General features: G+C 35.7%; 1 protein-coding gene and 1 non-coding gene across 4 annotated transcripts in view; both read right to left on the bottom strand.

Moving 5' to 3' along the window:
- Positions 1 to 5,886: 5,886 nt before the first annotated feature.
- The window catches only part of AP1AR (adaptor related protein complex 1 associated regulatory protein), a 47,049-nt gene continuing 38,486 nt past the window's right edge, over positions 5,887 to 14,449 (bottom strand). For 2 of the 3 annotated variants that reach the window (XM_036920857.2, XM_036920856.2), the window contains 4 exons: positions 13,325 to 13,383; positions 12,350 to 12,423; positions 11,453 to 11,581; positions 5,887 to 7,787 (listed from right to left, as the gene is read on the bottom strand). In XM_036920857.2, the coding sequence (XP_036776752.2) occupies positions 7,525 to 7,787; positions 11,453 to 11,581; positions 12,350 to 12,423; positions 13,325 to 13,383 (525 nt within the window). In that variant the 3' untranslated portion in view covers positions 5,887 to 7,524. The remainder of the gene's footprint in view (positions 7,788 to 11,452; positions 11,582 to 12,349; positions 12,424 to 13,324; positions 13,384 to 14,449) is intronic. The other variant, XM_036920858.2, reaches the window with a different exon arrangement.
- LOC118930106 (U6 spliceosomal RNA) lies at positions 12,544 to 12,646 on the bottom strand. Its single transcript, XR_005031884.1, has one exon. It is a non-coding gene; the product is annotated as a U6 spliceosomal RNA (small nuclear RNA).

The raw sequence follows: 14,449 nt of genomic DNA, 5'->3' as shown, positions 1-14,449 counted from the left end.
AAGGCATCCAAAATGGAGAGGAAGAAGTTAAACTGTCCCTGTTTGCAGACGACATGATATTGTACATAAAAAACCCTAAAGAATCCACTACAAATCTACTAGATCTAATATGTGAATTCAGCAAAGTTGCAGCATGCAAAATTAATACATAGAAATCTGTTGCATTCATTCCTGTACACTAATGATGAACTAGCAAAAAAGAGAAATCAGGGAAACAATTCCATTCACAATTGCATCAAAAAGAATAAAATACCTAGGAATAAACCTAAGCAAGGAAGTGAAAGACCTACACTCTGAAAACTAGAAGACACTCATGAGAGAAATTAAAGATAACAATAAATGGAAACACATCCTGTGCTCATGGATAGGAAGAATATTGTCAAAATGGCCATCCCGCCTAAAGCAATCTACAGATTCAATGCAATTCCTATCAAAATACCAACGGCATTCTTCAACAAACTGGAATAAATAGTTCTTAAGTTCATATGGAACCTGAAAGACCCCAAATAGCCAAAGCAATCCTGAGAAGGTAGAATAAAGTGGGGGAGATTATGCTTCCTGACTTGAAGCTCTACTACAAAGCCATAGTAATCAAGACAATTTGGTACTGGAACAAGAACAGACGCATAGACCAATGGAACAGACTAGAGAGCCCAGATATAAACCCAAGCAAATATGGTCAATTAATATAGGATAAAGGAGCCATGGACATACAATGGGAAAATGACATCCTCTTCAACAATTGGTGTTGGCAAAACTGGACAGCTACATGCAAGAGAATGAAACTGGATTATTGTCTAACCCCATACACAAAAATAAACTCCAAATGCGTCAAAGACCTGAATATAAGTCATGAAACCATAAAACTCTTAGAAGAAAACACAGGCAAAAATCTCTTGAATATAAACATGAGCAACTTTTTCCCGAACATATCTCCTCAGGCAAGGGAAACAAAAGCAAAAATCAACAAATGGGACTACTACATCATGCTAAAAAGCTTCTATACAGCAAAGGACACCATCAGCAGAACAAAAAGGCATCCTACAGTATGGGAGAATATATTTGTTAATGACATATCCAACAAGGGGTTAACATCCAAAATGTATAAAGAACTCACATGCCTCAACACCCAAAAAACAAATAACTGTATTAAAAGATGGGCGGAGGATATAAACAGAGAGTTCTCCAAAGAAGAAATTCAGATGGCTAACAGGCACATGAAAAGGTGTTTCACATTGCTAATTATCAGGGAAGTGCAAATTAAAACCACAATGAGATATAACCTCCCAGTTATGATGGCCAACACCAAAAAGACTAGGAATAACTAATGCTGGTGAGGATGCAGCAAAAGGGGAACCCTCCTACACTGCTGGTGGTAATATAAGCTAGTTCAACCATTGTGGAAGGCAGTATGGAGGTTCCTCAAAAATCTTAAAATAGAAATACCATTTGACCCAGGAATTCCACTCCTAGGAATATACCCTAAGAATATAGGATCCCAGTTTCAAAAACGCATACGAACCACTATGTTTACTGCAGCACTGTTTACAATAGCCAAGATATGAAAGCAACCTAAGTGTCCATCAGTAGATCAATAAATAAAGATGTGGTACATATACACAATGGAATATTATTCAGCCATAAGAAGGAAACAAATCCTACTATTTGCAACAATGTGGATGGAGCTAGAGGGTATTATGCTCAGTGAAATAAGCCAGGCAGAGGAAGAGAAGTACCAGATGATTTCATTCTTGTGTGGAGCATAAGAACAAAGCAAAAACTGAAGGAATAAAGCAGCAGCAGACTCACAGAACCCAAGAATGGACTAACAGTTACCAAAGGGAAAGGGACTCGGAAGGATGGGTGGGGAGGGAAAAGGGGAAAAAGGGCTACGATTTGCACACATAATTTGTGGATGCATGGGGAAGGCAGTTCAGCACAGAGAAGACAAGTAATGACTCTAAGGCATCTCACTATGCTGATAGACAGTGACTGTAATGGTGTATGTGGTGGGGACTTAATAATAGGGGGAATCTAGTAACCACAATGTTGCTCATGTGATTTTATATTAAGGATACTAAAATTAAAAAAGAATACTAGTCACCATTTTATATCTATTAAGATCACAAAACAAATTTAATTAATAGTAACACCAAATTCTCACAACATCCTGGTAAAACTGTACTCATATACTAGAATACCTTTTATAAAGTGTTTCTGGAGCTAAAATAATAAAATTCCCTTCAACCCCCCCCAAAAAATGTCACTGTTGGAAATGTAACCCATGGGAATGGCAGTAGGGTGATACCTGTCCCCTGGAACACATTATGGGTCTGTGGACACCCTAGTTGGCCCTACCTTCCAAGGAATTGGATGGGCGCTGTAGTTGGGTACCCCATATTTACCAGCCAGTGAGGAAAACTAGGCAGAAAACTCACAACTGGGAAAAATGCATGCTAGGTATCATGTAAGACAGACACCCTGGTGGTATTATCCTCTAGCTGTGTTTTTCCTGGCAAGGTGCGGCTACTCTGTTAGACAGAAATCACACTTTGGCCTTGCGTGCTGCTCAGGCCTTAAATCATACCTATCAAGCATTATCCATGAGAAATGATGGAAGTTTACCAATGCAAAAGGTAGTGCTTCAGAATTGTATGGCCTTAAGATTTACTGACAGCAGCCCAAGGAGGGGTATGTGCCTTAATTCAAACTGAATGTCGTGTTTATATCCCTGATAGTCACCAAGTTAGTCAGGCACTCCAGCATATATAGCAGAAAATACATCAAGTCCATTCCTGTAGGGGTGACCCCCTACAGGAATGGTGGGCACAACTGAGGACAACATGGCATTTGCTGTTTGCCATTCTTGCCGGGGGAGCTTGTCTCTTAGTAACATGTTGCTGCAGTTTATATTGTTGCTGTGGCCTGTGGGCCCAAGGGCTCAGCCCTCCTTGCCAAGAGATCATCCTGGAAGAATTCCCCTGCCTAGATTGTTAAGGTGAGGAGCCCTGAAGGGATGGACTGTGGGGAAAGTGGACAAGAACACGGTGCCTGTCAGGCTCCCTCACACGGGATATCCGGAGAGGCATGACTCAGTAGTGTTACCTTGCTTGTACTGTGCATGACAGTTAACATGTGCCTAATGACCCTGGGCCGGCTTTGTTCTGGAGCCCTGTAGAAGGCTGCCTGGAAAGCTTTGCTGCTGCTCACCTGAATAAAGGCATGGTCATGGTCCCATCTGTGCCTTAGTTATTCTTTGGCCTTCCTGAATCAGTTTAACCTTCCAGTGAAAATCACCTGCGTTTCACATTTTAAAACAAAACTTTTGATGTTAGACAACCAAGATTCGGTATGACAGTGGAACTTAACCTTAGGTCAAAGTGCATTTTTATACCACTTCAGATATCTTAAAAAAAATATTTCAATCAAAGTTAGTTTAGACAGACTTTTTCTAACAGGTGAGCAAAAACAAACAAACAAACAAACAAAAAAACACCCAGAAAAACAAAAAACCTTCCATACCTCAATAAAACTTCAGTAACAATAATGATCTAATTTCCATAGAAAGGAAGTACTTATAGTGTTGTGTGCTGTCTGAATCATACTGCCTGGTCTTATCTACCATTTCCTGTGTAATTTCTAACTCTGAGCCTGTTTCCTCTTCTGCAAAGCAGTTTAAAAACTGTGCCTCTCTCATAGGGTTTCTGTGAAAATCAACTGAGATAATGTACGTAGGTTACTTACCATGGTGTCACACATAGTACCTGTTACCATACACTGAGAACAAGTAGGTCCTTAGACTTAATGGTCACATATGAAAGATTATTGATCTACACAGGACTTACTAGATATGGTTGTCAGAAAAAAAAAATTGTGATAGTAATGAAAATACTCATGATAACTTAATACCATTTTCCCAATTTTCAGCCTTAATATTTCCTGAGGATACAGAATCAGACACAAGAAATCTGTGTTTTTCACTGAATTCTTTTGTGATCTCTTCCGTCAGATAATTACCAGTGGCACCAGGTAAATGAAGATGGAAAAATACTAAGAATACATTTGATATACATTTTTGATGCCTATGTTCTTAAATGATGGTTAGAATTTCTTTACATAGTTAAAGTAGGATGGAAATTCTGGCTTCTATTAAAAAATTTCCCTCCAATTAGTGCGAAAAAAACCCCAAACACAAAAACCAGGCATAATTCCAGGTTATATAATTTTACAAGTTCCAAAATCTTAAAATAGAAACCCACCTAAGTTTACATCCCTCTACAGCTACTGCACTTCTCTGCTGACAGCAACTTTTCAAATAAATTGACTGCACTTGCCATTTTTTACCCATCACCTTATGAGATACTCAATTTTCACCCCTTCACTTACTTAAAAATGTTATTGTGCAACAATCTTATGTTGCTAAACTCAACTGACACACCTGTCCTCTTCTGCCAGTGCCCCCTGTAGCATTTGGTACTGACTCCCCTCTTTTCCTGGTTCCTGTACCACATTCTCTGGATCCCTGCATTCCCCCTTTTATCTGCTTTTGACCATTTATCTACCCCTGACCTCTAAGTGTTAACTAGTTGGGCTTCTCTGCCTGTATGCTTCCCTGGGGTGATCTCAGCTGCTGTAATGACTTAAAATACCACTGGTCTACTATTGACTCCCAAACTGGTACCTAATTCTCTTCTCTGAGCCGCAGACATACAGCCCATTGTCCATTTGACATATTTACCCAAAATTCTCAATACCTCAAATTTAACTTTCCAAAACAGAACTTTTAATTTCCTCCACTTTCCCAAATCTATCCTCCCACTACATTAAGTCACAAACAAGATGTTACTGTCAAGCATAGCTGCGGCTTCTAGGTTGGCTGTACAATTCCATAGATTTGGCCAGTAGGGAGGTATGAGAGTAAATGGATTTAGACAGTTTATTACTTACACGAATAGCAAAAACAAGGTCAGCATGTAATCAGTGCCCTGCATCCCTGGTCCCTAAGGATGTCCCCAGGATAATGAACTAGTTGGCCACAGACAGGTGACACAGGTGGAGACTAGTGGTATCACTGAAGAGTCAAATTTGAACTCCAGGCAAGCTGTTTTATTAGCCTGTATCTGTACTTGAATGGGGGTAAAGCACAAATCCCAGGTCTCACTGGAACCACACTGTTGGATGAACAATTGCCTCATGGCAGACTTTTGCAAGACAGGGATGCAGATAAGAAATAGCCCTGTGACAGTGCCCAATATCATCTCATAGCACTCTACCTCACTCACGTTTCAGTCTCAGTGGTCTTTTTATTCTCAGAATACACCAAACACTCTCCTGCCTCAGGAACTTTATGCTTACTTTTCCCTTTGCTTATACTATGCTTCACCAGGCTTTTTTACCTGGTTGGTTTCTGCTCAAGAATTAGTTCTCAGCTCAAATGTCATCTCATCAGAGAAGACTCCCTTGACCTATCAAAAGTGGTCACTTCATCCCCAGCTACCCTCCATCCCCTCATCTATTTCCTAATTGTGATAATGTGGTTTTCTTATTTATGTTTTCTTGTTATTATCTGTTTTTCTCACCACAATGTAAGCAAAAAAGCAGAGATGTTCTAAATCTTTTTACTATTATGTCCCTAACACCTTACTAGACACAGTAAATTCTCTAATATTTGAATAAGTAAATGTTATTTCTAATTTTTTAAATAAATATATAAAACAAAATGAGTATCCTTTTTTTAGCAGTTAAACACAAACATTTTCAAGTTTAGCTCCATCCTGCTTTCCTAATTCACTCCTTTTTATCTTCATACTAGATTTAGTAAGAATTTTAAGTCAGGACTCAGGATTATTGCATGTTTATGGAATAAAACTTGTAATAATCAAATAATTTGTTATTTTTAAATGTAAAAATGTGTTTATTCACAATCCTTGAGAAGTTACCATTCCTTCAAAAAATTATTTGTGAACAAAATGCCAAGAAAAATTACAATAGTAGCTTATGCCAAACCAAAAATATACATCTGATGTATAGAAACTTTAAAAAGCATTAACACAGGCAATGTGAATATAGATTACCTTTAAAATATTTCCAATGACATAGCTACAACTTAAATTATGTTAAGACAGACATAATAGCATTACTAATATATTTACATATTTAAAGTATCACATTATTCCTATGAGATAAAAAAGGGAGATGACACAGCAGATATCATTGCCTAGCAGTTCACATATTGAAAGGGCCACACGATTTTTCTTTTTAAAGTACAGCAAGAACTTTAAGTTACTATTTATATCTGGACCTTCCTATATTTTTGAGAACATGCACTGTCATTGTTGCAAGAAAAAGAAGAAGAAGAAACAACACTAAGGAAAAATCAAAACAGCAGTTTGTATTACTAAAATCATACTCAATCCTCAGTCAAATCAAGACAAGCAATTAGGGAGTGCCTTATATCCTTGGCCTTTTAAATTGATACACAAATTTAGGGAAAAGAAGAGTTAATGGCACATCACAAAATGCAGTTATGTATATCAATAAACTTACTTCCATCCTATTAAAGCACCTTGTATTACAAGGCAAAGGAAAGCTTAATAAAATCAATGGATCCTTTCATATCAGAAAGGACATTATTTACTTTGAAATACCCGTATTACCTTTTAAGGTTTTCTTCCCTTAATAAATCATGCACAGACAATATGTTCTGTGTAAAATCCTTTTAAGACCATTCATTAGAAATACAGAATTAAAAAAAAATGACACCTAGAAATTTAATATCAATGAACTTAAAGTCAGTATTTATTTATAGTGGCATGTAATGGAAGTGAAAAACCTAAGTATTTGTATTTTCTTACATATCACTTTTGATTATCAACTTCAAGTGTCCAAACTCTGAAAGCTTATTTTGATGTATTATATATTCTTTGTTTAGATTGAATCAACATTTTTATACAGGATATGCAATACATGTAGAAAGAAACTAGTACTTCAGCATTTCTTTAGAGTCATGTACTCAGATGAATTGTGCTTACTATTAGGTAAAACAATTTAAATAAGTCATAGAAATAAATAATACTGGAAAAGGGACCACTATTCTAAATCTGAATCTGACAGTTCTTCCTCATGCTCCCTTCACATCTGCTGAGAATTAATGCAAAATGCTGTGATATTTTCATACTTAGCTACTAAAATAGGCTTAAGAAAGCATTCAAGGTAAAATTAATAGAACTATTTTTAAAGTGAAAATGTACAAATAGTAAATAGGAATGCTATAAAGAAAAATAAATTTGACATGACAGAACCATTAAATTGTTTTTGAAAAGCAGAAGGCAGATGATGAAATTGCACTTAATTCTGAAGCAATTCAGATATAGCCTATCATTCCTATTCCTTTCTAATAAGCATTCACAACACGATTTCTTACCTCCCTCTTACAAAAAGGCTCAGCACAAACATTTATACATTCTAGTTGGTTTTTAACATTTGGTCTTAACTGATAAAACAGGGTCAAATAATTTTACCCTATCATTTCTGTTGATCTGCATCTGATTGCTTTATGCCAGAATCAGACAGTTCTAATACAGGATTTACAAATCCAGAATACTCAGAATTGCCATTATCATCCATTTCAGCACTAACAAAATCATTCTCCCACTCCAGCCCGTTGGAATCATCAGAGGCTGACGTAGGATTGCTTCCAGTCTTCCTGCTGCTAGATTTAAGTGCTGCCCGGAGAATGTCTTCCTCTGTTTTGGAACGTTCTCTCATTGGAAGCATTCGATTCATTCCTATTGTTTGGGCAGAGTTATTAGAATTTCAGTGAAGATTAAAAAAGCTATCTTCATGACTTTCTAGTTTAACAATATAGTTTTTATTTAACAATCAGGCTTGGTTTGTGAATTAACTAAGAGTCAGTCCTATGGAGGTCTTAAATTGTTGGGGGTCTTAAATTGAAGGTCTTAAACCCTAGAGTTGCCTTGGATAAAAAATAAACATTAATAACTCACCAAAGGATAGTTTTGATGTTAACACTGATCATCTAACAAGACGGAATTTCTGAAGAGTCACTAATAAAGCAGACTAGATGGAGGACTACAATTGCAATTAGTCTTACACAGCAAATCAGCCTGTCTGCCAAAGTCCTTTCCTATCCAGATGACAATTTCATTTATCAGAGATAATAGTAGTTCTAATGATAATATTAACAACATACACTTTTCCAGCACATACTAGGTTCTAATTAGTGTTGTTTGCACTTCACATATACTTACTGCTTTGGTCCTAACAACTCTATGAAATTAAATACAGTTCTATCATTATCCCCCATTCTGAAGTTGAGGAAACTGGGGAAGAAAGAGGAAAGTGATCTTCTGCTCAGGGTCACACAGCTATGGAAGTGGAGCAGCAAGAATGAATCTGTTCAGTCTGGCTCCAAAGTCTGTGCTTGCTCCTCTGGTATTCTGACTCTACCATGAGATATATCATTCTAAGGGAAACTATTCTAGGTCTAATTCTGAACAGAAAGAAATTGGTCAGTTAAGTCACTGTCAAAAATCTGGGAAGAAAAAGAGTCATTTTGGCAGAAGGAAAAGAAGAACAGAAAGGAAACCTGAATTCCTAAGTGTAGAATCAACAGTGGTCACAGAATTAAAAGCTAGGGCTGCCAAAGAAATTCTAACAGAATATCCCCTAGACACATTCAATGATTTTGTTTTCTGACCTTAAAGAATCAGATCCTACAGTAATAAGAGAATTTAAAAATCTGTACCATAGTTATCTGCCACTCTTGAAAAATCACAGATTCAACCCAACAAAACAAGTTATCCCTATAAAGACCTGAAAGTCTTTAGAAAAAAACTGAAGAAGATGCTACAATAAAAATAAATTTAAAGTCTGGTGGTTGGGGTCTAAGTAAGCAATAACATAAGAACATGACTGAGGACACAATGTTTAGCTAAGAAGACAACTTAAGTAGCTCAATGCAATCTTTGGTTAAAAAAATTCAGGTGCCCTGAATAGCTGTATCTTTATTTCATATTTAATGCTTATCACCTTTCTTAAAATTCTCTGTTCTATAACTGGTTCTTCTTTTTTGGATTGCCTACTTAAAATGAACATCAAAACTTAAGCCTTACTTAGTGAAACAGTCTTTAAAAAAAAAATCCACATTTTAGCTACAATTTTGAGTACTGGCTTTTTGCCATAACCTGTACTGGGTATTTTTAAAAAATTTTATTTAATCCTCACAACATTCATGTATTTATTTGTTCAACTATTTACTGACTGCCTATTATGTGCCAGGCATTTTTAGACTTGAGTATTTAACAGTGAATAAGCATCCTTGAAAGTAGGTTCATCATTCCCCTTTTATGAACAAACTGTGGCTTAAAGAGATTAAGAAATCTACCTAAAGAATCCTGAGAAGGAGAAATAAAGTTAGGGGAATTATGCTCCCCAACTTCAAGCTCTACTACAAAGCCACAGTAATCAACACAATTTGGTACTGGCACAAGAAAAGAATCATGGCCCAATGGAACAGACTAGAGAGTCCAGACATAAACCCAAGCAGACATGGTCAATTAATAAACAATAAAGGAGCCATGAACATACAATGGGGAAATGACAGCTTCTTCAACATCTGGTGTTGGCAAAACTGGACAGCTACACATAAGAGAATGAAACTAACCCCATACACAAAAGTAAACTCCAAATGCATCAAAGACCTGAATGTAAGTCATGAAACCATAAAACCCGTAGAAGAAAACACAGGCAAAAATCTCATGAATATAAACATAAGCACTTTTTCCTGAATGCATCTCCTTAGGCAAGGGAAACAAAAGCAAGAATGAACAAATGGGACTGTATCAAGCTAAAAAGCTTCTGTACAGCAAAGGACACCATCAGCAGAACAAAAAGGCATCCTACAGTATGGGAGAATATATTTGTAAATGATATTTGACAAGGGGTTAACATCCAAAATACATAAAGAACTCAAATGCCTTGACAACCAAAAAGCAAATAACCCAATTAAAAAATGGGCAGAAGATATGAACAGAATTCTCCAAGGAGGAAATTCAGATGGCTAACAGGCATATGAAAAGATGCTCCATATCACTAATTATCAGGGTAATGCAAATGAAAACCACAGTGAGATATCACCTCACACCAGTTAGGATGGCCAACATAGAAAAGACTAGGAACAACAAATGCTGGCGAGGATGCAGAGAAAGGGGATCCTCCTACACTGCTGGTGGGAATGTAAATTAGTTCAACCATTGTGGAAAGCAATATGGAGGTTCCTCAAAAAACTAAAATACAAATACCATTTGATCCAGGAATTCCACTCCTAGGAATTTACCCAAAGAATACATGTTCTCAGATTTAAAAAGACATATGCACCCCTATGTTTACTGCCGCACTATTTACAACAGCCGAGATATGGAAGCATCCTAAATGTCCATCAGTAATGAACGGATAAAGGAGATGTGGCACATATATACAATGGAATACTAATCAGCCATAAAAAAGAAACAAATCCTACTAATCCAACAACCTGGATGGAGTTGGAGGGTATTATGCTCAGTGAAATAAGCCAGGCAGAGAAAGCCAAGTACCAAATGATTTCCCTCATGTGTGGAGTATAACAATGAAGCAAAACTGAAGGAACAAAACAGCAGCAGACTCACAAATTCCAAGAAGGGACTAGTGGTTACCAAAGGGGAGGGAAGGGGTAGGGTGGGGGGGAGGGAGGGAGAAGGGATTGAGGGGCATTACATGGTGTGTGGGGGGATCATGGGGAAGACAGTGTAGCACAGAGAAGACAAGTAGTGACTCTGTGGCATCTTACTACACTGATGGACAGTGACTGCAATGGGGTATGTGGTGGGGGGGACTTGGTAATATGAGTGAATGTTGTAACCACATTGTTTTTCATGTGAAACCTTCGTAAGAGTGTATATCAATAATACCTTAATAAAAAATAATTGTTAAAAATAAATAAATAAATAATAAAAAAGAAATTTACCTAAAGTACTACAGGTAGGAAGATATACCAGCTAAAATACAAACTCATGTCAGTTATATATAGCTTCTGTACTAACAAAAAATCTAAGAAATTACTAATTTATAATGAACCAAAAGTTAATTAAATTTTGACTTCAGGTTGCCCACAATGGGGCAGTAATTCTTATTGAATACTGTCATGGGCTGGATAACAAAAATTTTTAAATGAGAAATTAACATTTATTTTCTAAATCTCAAGAAACATTAAGAATTAAGCAACTTTCTAAGCAATTTATCAACAAATGGTAATCACTGATACAGTAATAGTGGAAGACATTTTTATAGTGATTTTTCAAGGCCTTGCATTTGTTTCAGTTCAAATAAAATACCAAGTTGATTTCTATTAATTAACAGATATTATATTAAAATTTTCAAGTCGAATATAAAATACCTTCTTCATCTTCCCATTCTAGATCTAAGGATGTGCTGTCATCATTTCCACTAGTTGATTTAGTTTTGGTCATTAAATCACAACTGCTTTCTGTATTTGGTGTCAAAACTGTAGCATCTGATGAGAGTCCTAAAATATACACCAAATATAATTGAATGTGGCCATCTGTACTTTTACCACAACCATTTATTATGCATTAAATGGCTCTCTTCAAATTATACTGTTTCTTTTAGTGTCATAAGAAATAAGTATTGAAATCATTACATTGGTTTCTGTTAAACAGTATAAAGGGCCTTTTCCCCTTTAATTAATTAATTTTTTGTCATCTAGCACTTGCTAACTTGAATGAACTATAAACTTGTTAAGTGTGATGAATTCTAAGTAAAATTTTTAATAGTCAGTTACAAAGGGGGACAAAAAAAAGGACAAAGAAAAACGATAAAGGAAATGAAAAGCAATCTATATTTCCCTAAGGAACCACTTACTATGCTTCCATAGTAAGAACAGGAGTTTTGACTTTTGAAACTTAAGAGAAAAACATTTCACGCTTATAAATCAACTTGAAATAAGTAAAACAAGTATACTTTTGTTCTACTTCCTCCCACCTTTCCTTTTTCTGGGAGGGGGAAAGACAGAATCAGAGTAGGAATGGAAAAAGGGAGTGCTTGACTCCCTACATGGATCTACAGAAATGTCTTAAGGGTTATCTTTGCTCTAATTCCTCTTAAAAAAGGAAAGATAAAATTGAGGAATTAAGGACTAGTTAACTGACCTATCTGGGCAATATAAATTGAAGGGAGAGCAGAAGTTCTTCTATACAAACAAAGCCAGGATCTCCAATTATCTGCTTAATGTGGTATAAACTTAAAACGTACACAGGTATTTTAAAAGACTTACTACTACTTCGGAAAACTTCATATTGTGACTTTATATTTCTCAAACAAGATTCAAAGTCGTCTTCTGGTCCTGAACTGTAATACAAGTGAAGTAATTTTTCAAACATATTCATAGTAGACTCAACATAATGCATGCTTAATGATAGCATTCTTTTTTTAAGAATATCACTGTACTTATTTTCATATAGTAGTTTTAAAAATATGCAATGCTTTATGAAATTGTGTGTCATTCTCACACAGGGGCCATCCTAATCTTCTCTGTATAGTTCCAACTTTACAACATGTGGGGCTGAAGCAAGTATTGATGATGGCATTTTGGTCTTATGGTCTATCCAACACAAATTCATAATTACTGTGTACAACTGGAATAACCGAATGAAAATAGGTGTTAATTTTCTTAATGTTTCTTAGCAATAAATGAAATGCTAACATTGCTAACATTTAGCAATAAATGAAAATACTAAGATTTTAATTAGTCTCAAAGTCAAATCTCCAAAGCTGAGCCCTAAGTCCATCTTTATAATTTACAGTAATAAAGCATGAGCAAGGTTGAGTAGGAAATATTCATGGATATGTGACCTTGAAATGTGCCTTCCTAAAACTGATCACAAATAAACTTTATTATAAAAAAAGAGACATGCTAAGAAAAACACAAACAACCAAGGCAGAAGCAATTTATACAAAGGCATTCAGTATGCTATTGCATCGTTTTCTTTTTCGAACATGTGACCACTCTTAAAAATGCAATTTAAAGAAATGTCAATTTATTAAATAAAAGTCAATTTAAATACATGATGAACACTTCCTAACTTAAAGCAAATGTTCTCAGTATTCTTATAAGACAGTGTCTTTGAGAAGCAATACTTTTTTAGGGAACACATAACATAAATATGTACAAGCACGCAGAGGGGAGCTGTATTCTCTTTGAAAGCAACACTTTCTACTATAAAAGGAAGAAGTATGATTCACTATTTACCTTTGATATTCTCCACTATTTGAAGGATGGTACCGCTGCAAAACTCTCTGCCTTTCTTGCTTTGGAAACATAATGAAATACAAAATTATTCTGTTGCAAAATTATACTTTAAAAACCATTCATGCCACACCAAAAAGTATTTCTTTCTAGTCCCTAAAAAATCCAAAAACTTGAAAAAGCTATTCTATTGAAGTCTTTTTCTTTAAATTCATCACTTTTTACTTCTATATCCTTTTATTTATGTGTAGAATTTCTCTCGAATTTCCAATGTGTAATTCCTACGTGGTCAGAATATTCAGTGTTACTAAAAAATAATTTTTAAAACATATTTATATTGATGTACTCATCATTCTTACTACACCTAACAACTTCTAATAACTAGAAGGATGAGGAGCAAGAAAGACATAGTTCAAAATAGTACATGACATTCTATTCTGGGTGAAATAAGTAGCAATAAAACAAAAGATCTAGAAGACCTGGCTGAGCTGACTGAGAAATAATAAAAACAAATGATTCAGAGGACCTGTCAGAGTTGTGACTATGAGAGTTCTTAGCTGTGTATTTCTGGCATGTCCCTTACTTTCTGTTTCTTTATCTGTAGATTACAGATGGCTGTAACACTGTCCTAGTAAATTTGTAGGGCCATTGTGAAAAGCAAGTAAACTTGCATGTGTCTGTGTATCACTGTGTGTCAGGGTATGCTCTATAGACTGTTATGTGTTCCTATATCCAAATTTAGTCAGGGAAGAAAAACTGAGAACACTGGAAAAACCAAACAGACGCTGCATATAGGACCCTTTTAAGTCTTTAAAAGGCAAGCAGCAGAGAATTTATTATACTAAAAAGACTTGTCTAAATTTTAACCAGAAAAATACTTCTGTATCTTAGTAAAAAGTTAACTTTTAAACTTTCCCACCATTTAGAACTTACAAAAAAGGACAACTCTCCTGTATAATCTGATTAATCTGTTGAACACACACACACACACATGAGAGACAGAGAGAGACAGAGAAAGAGAGGGAGAGGGAGATATTGAGAGAGAAATGGGCACAGGTCACAGAAATTAGCAATATAATACACATGATTTTTCAGTTTCTCTAAGTTATAATATTATGTGACATAGTC

Source organism: Manis pentadactyla, chromosome 5 (assembly GCF_030020395.1).
Source record: "Manis pentadactyla isolate mManPen7 chromosome 5, mManPen7.hap1, whole genome shotgun sequence".
Classification (NCBI taxonomy): domain Eukaryota; kingdom Metazoa; phylum Chordata; class Mammalia; order Pholidota; family Manidae; genus Manis; species Manis pentadactyla.
This window is presented reverse-complemented; position numbering and strand designations above follow the sequence as displayed.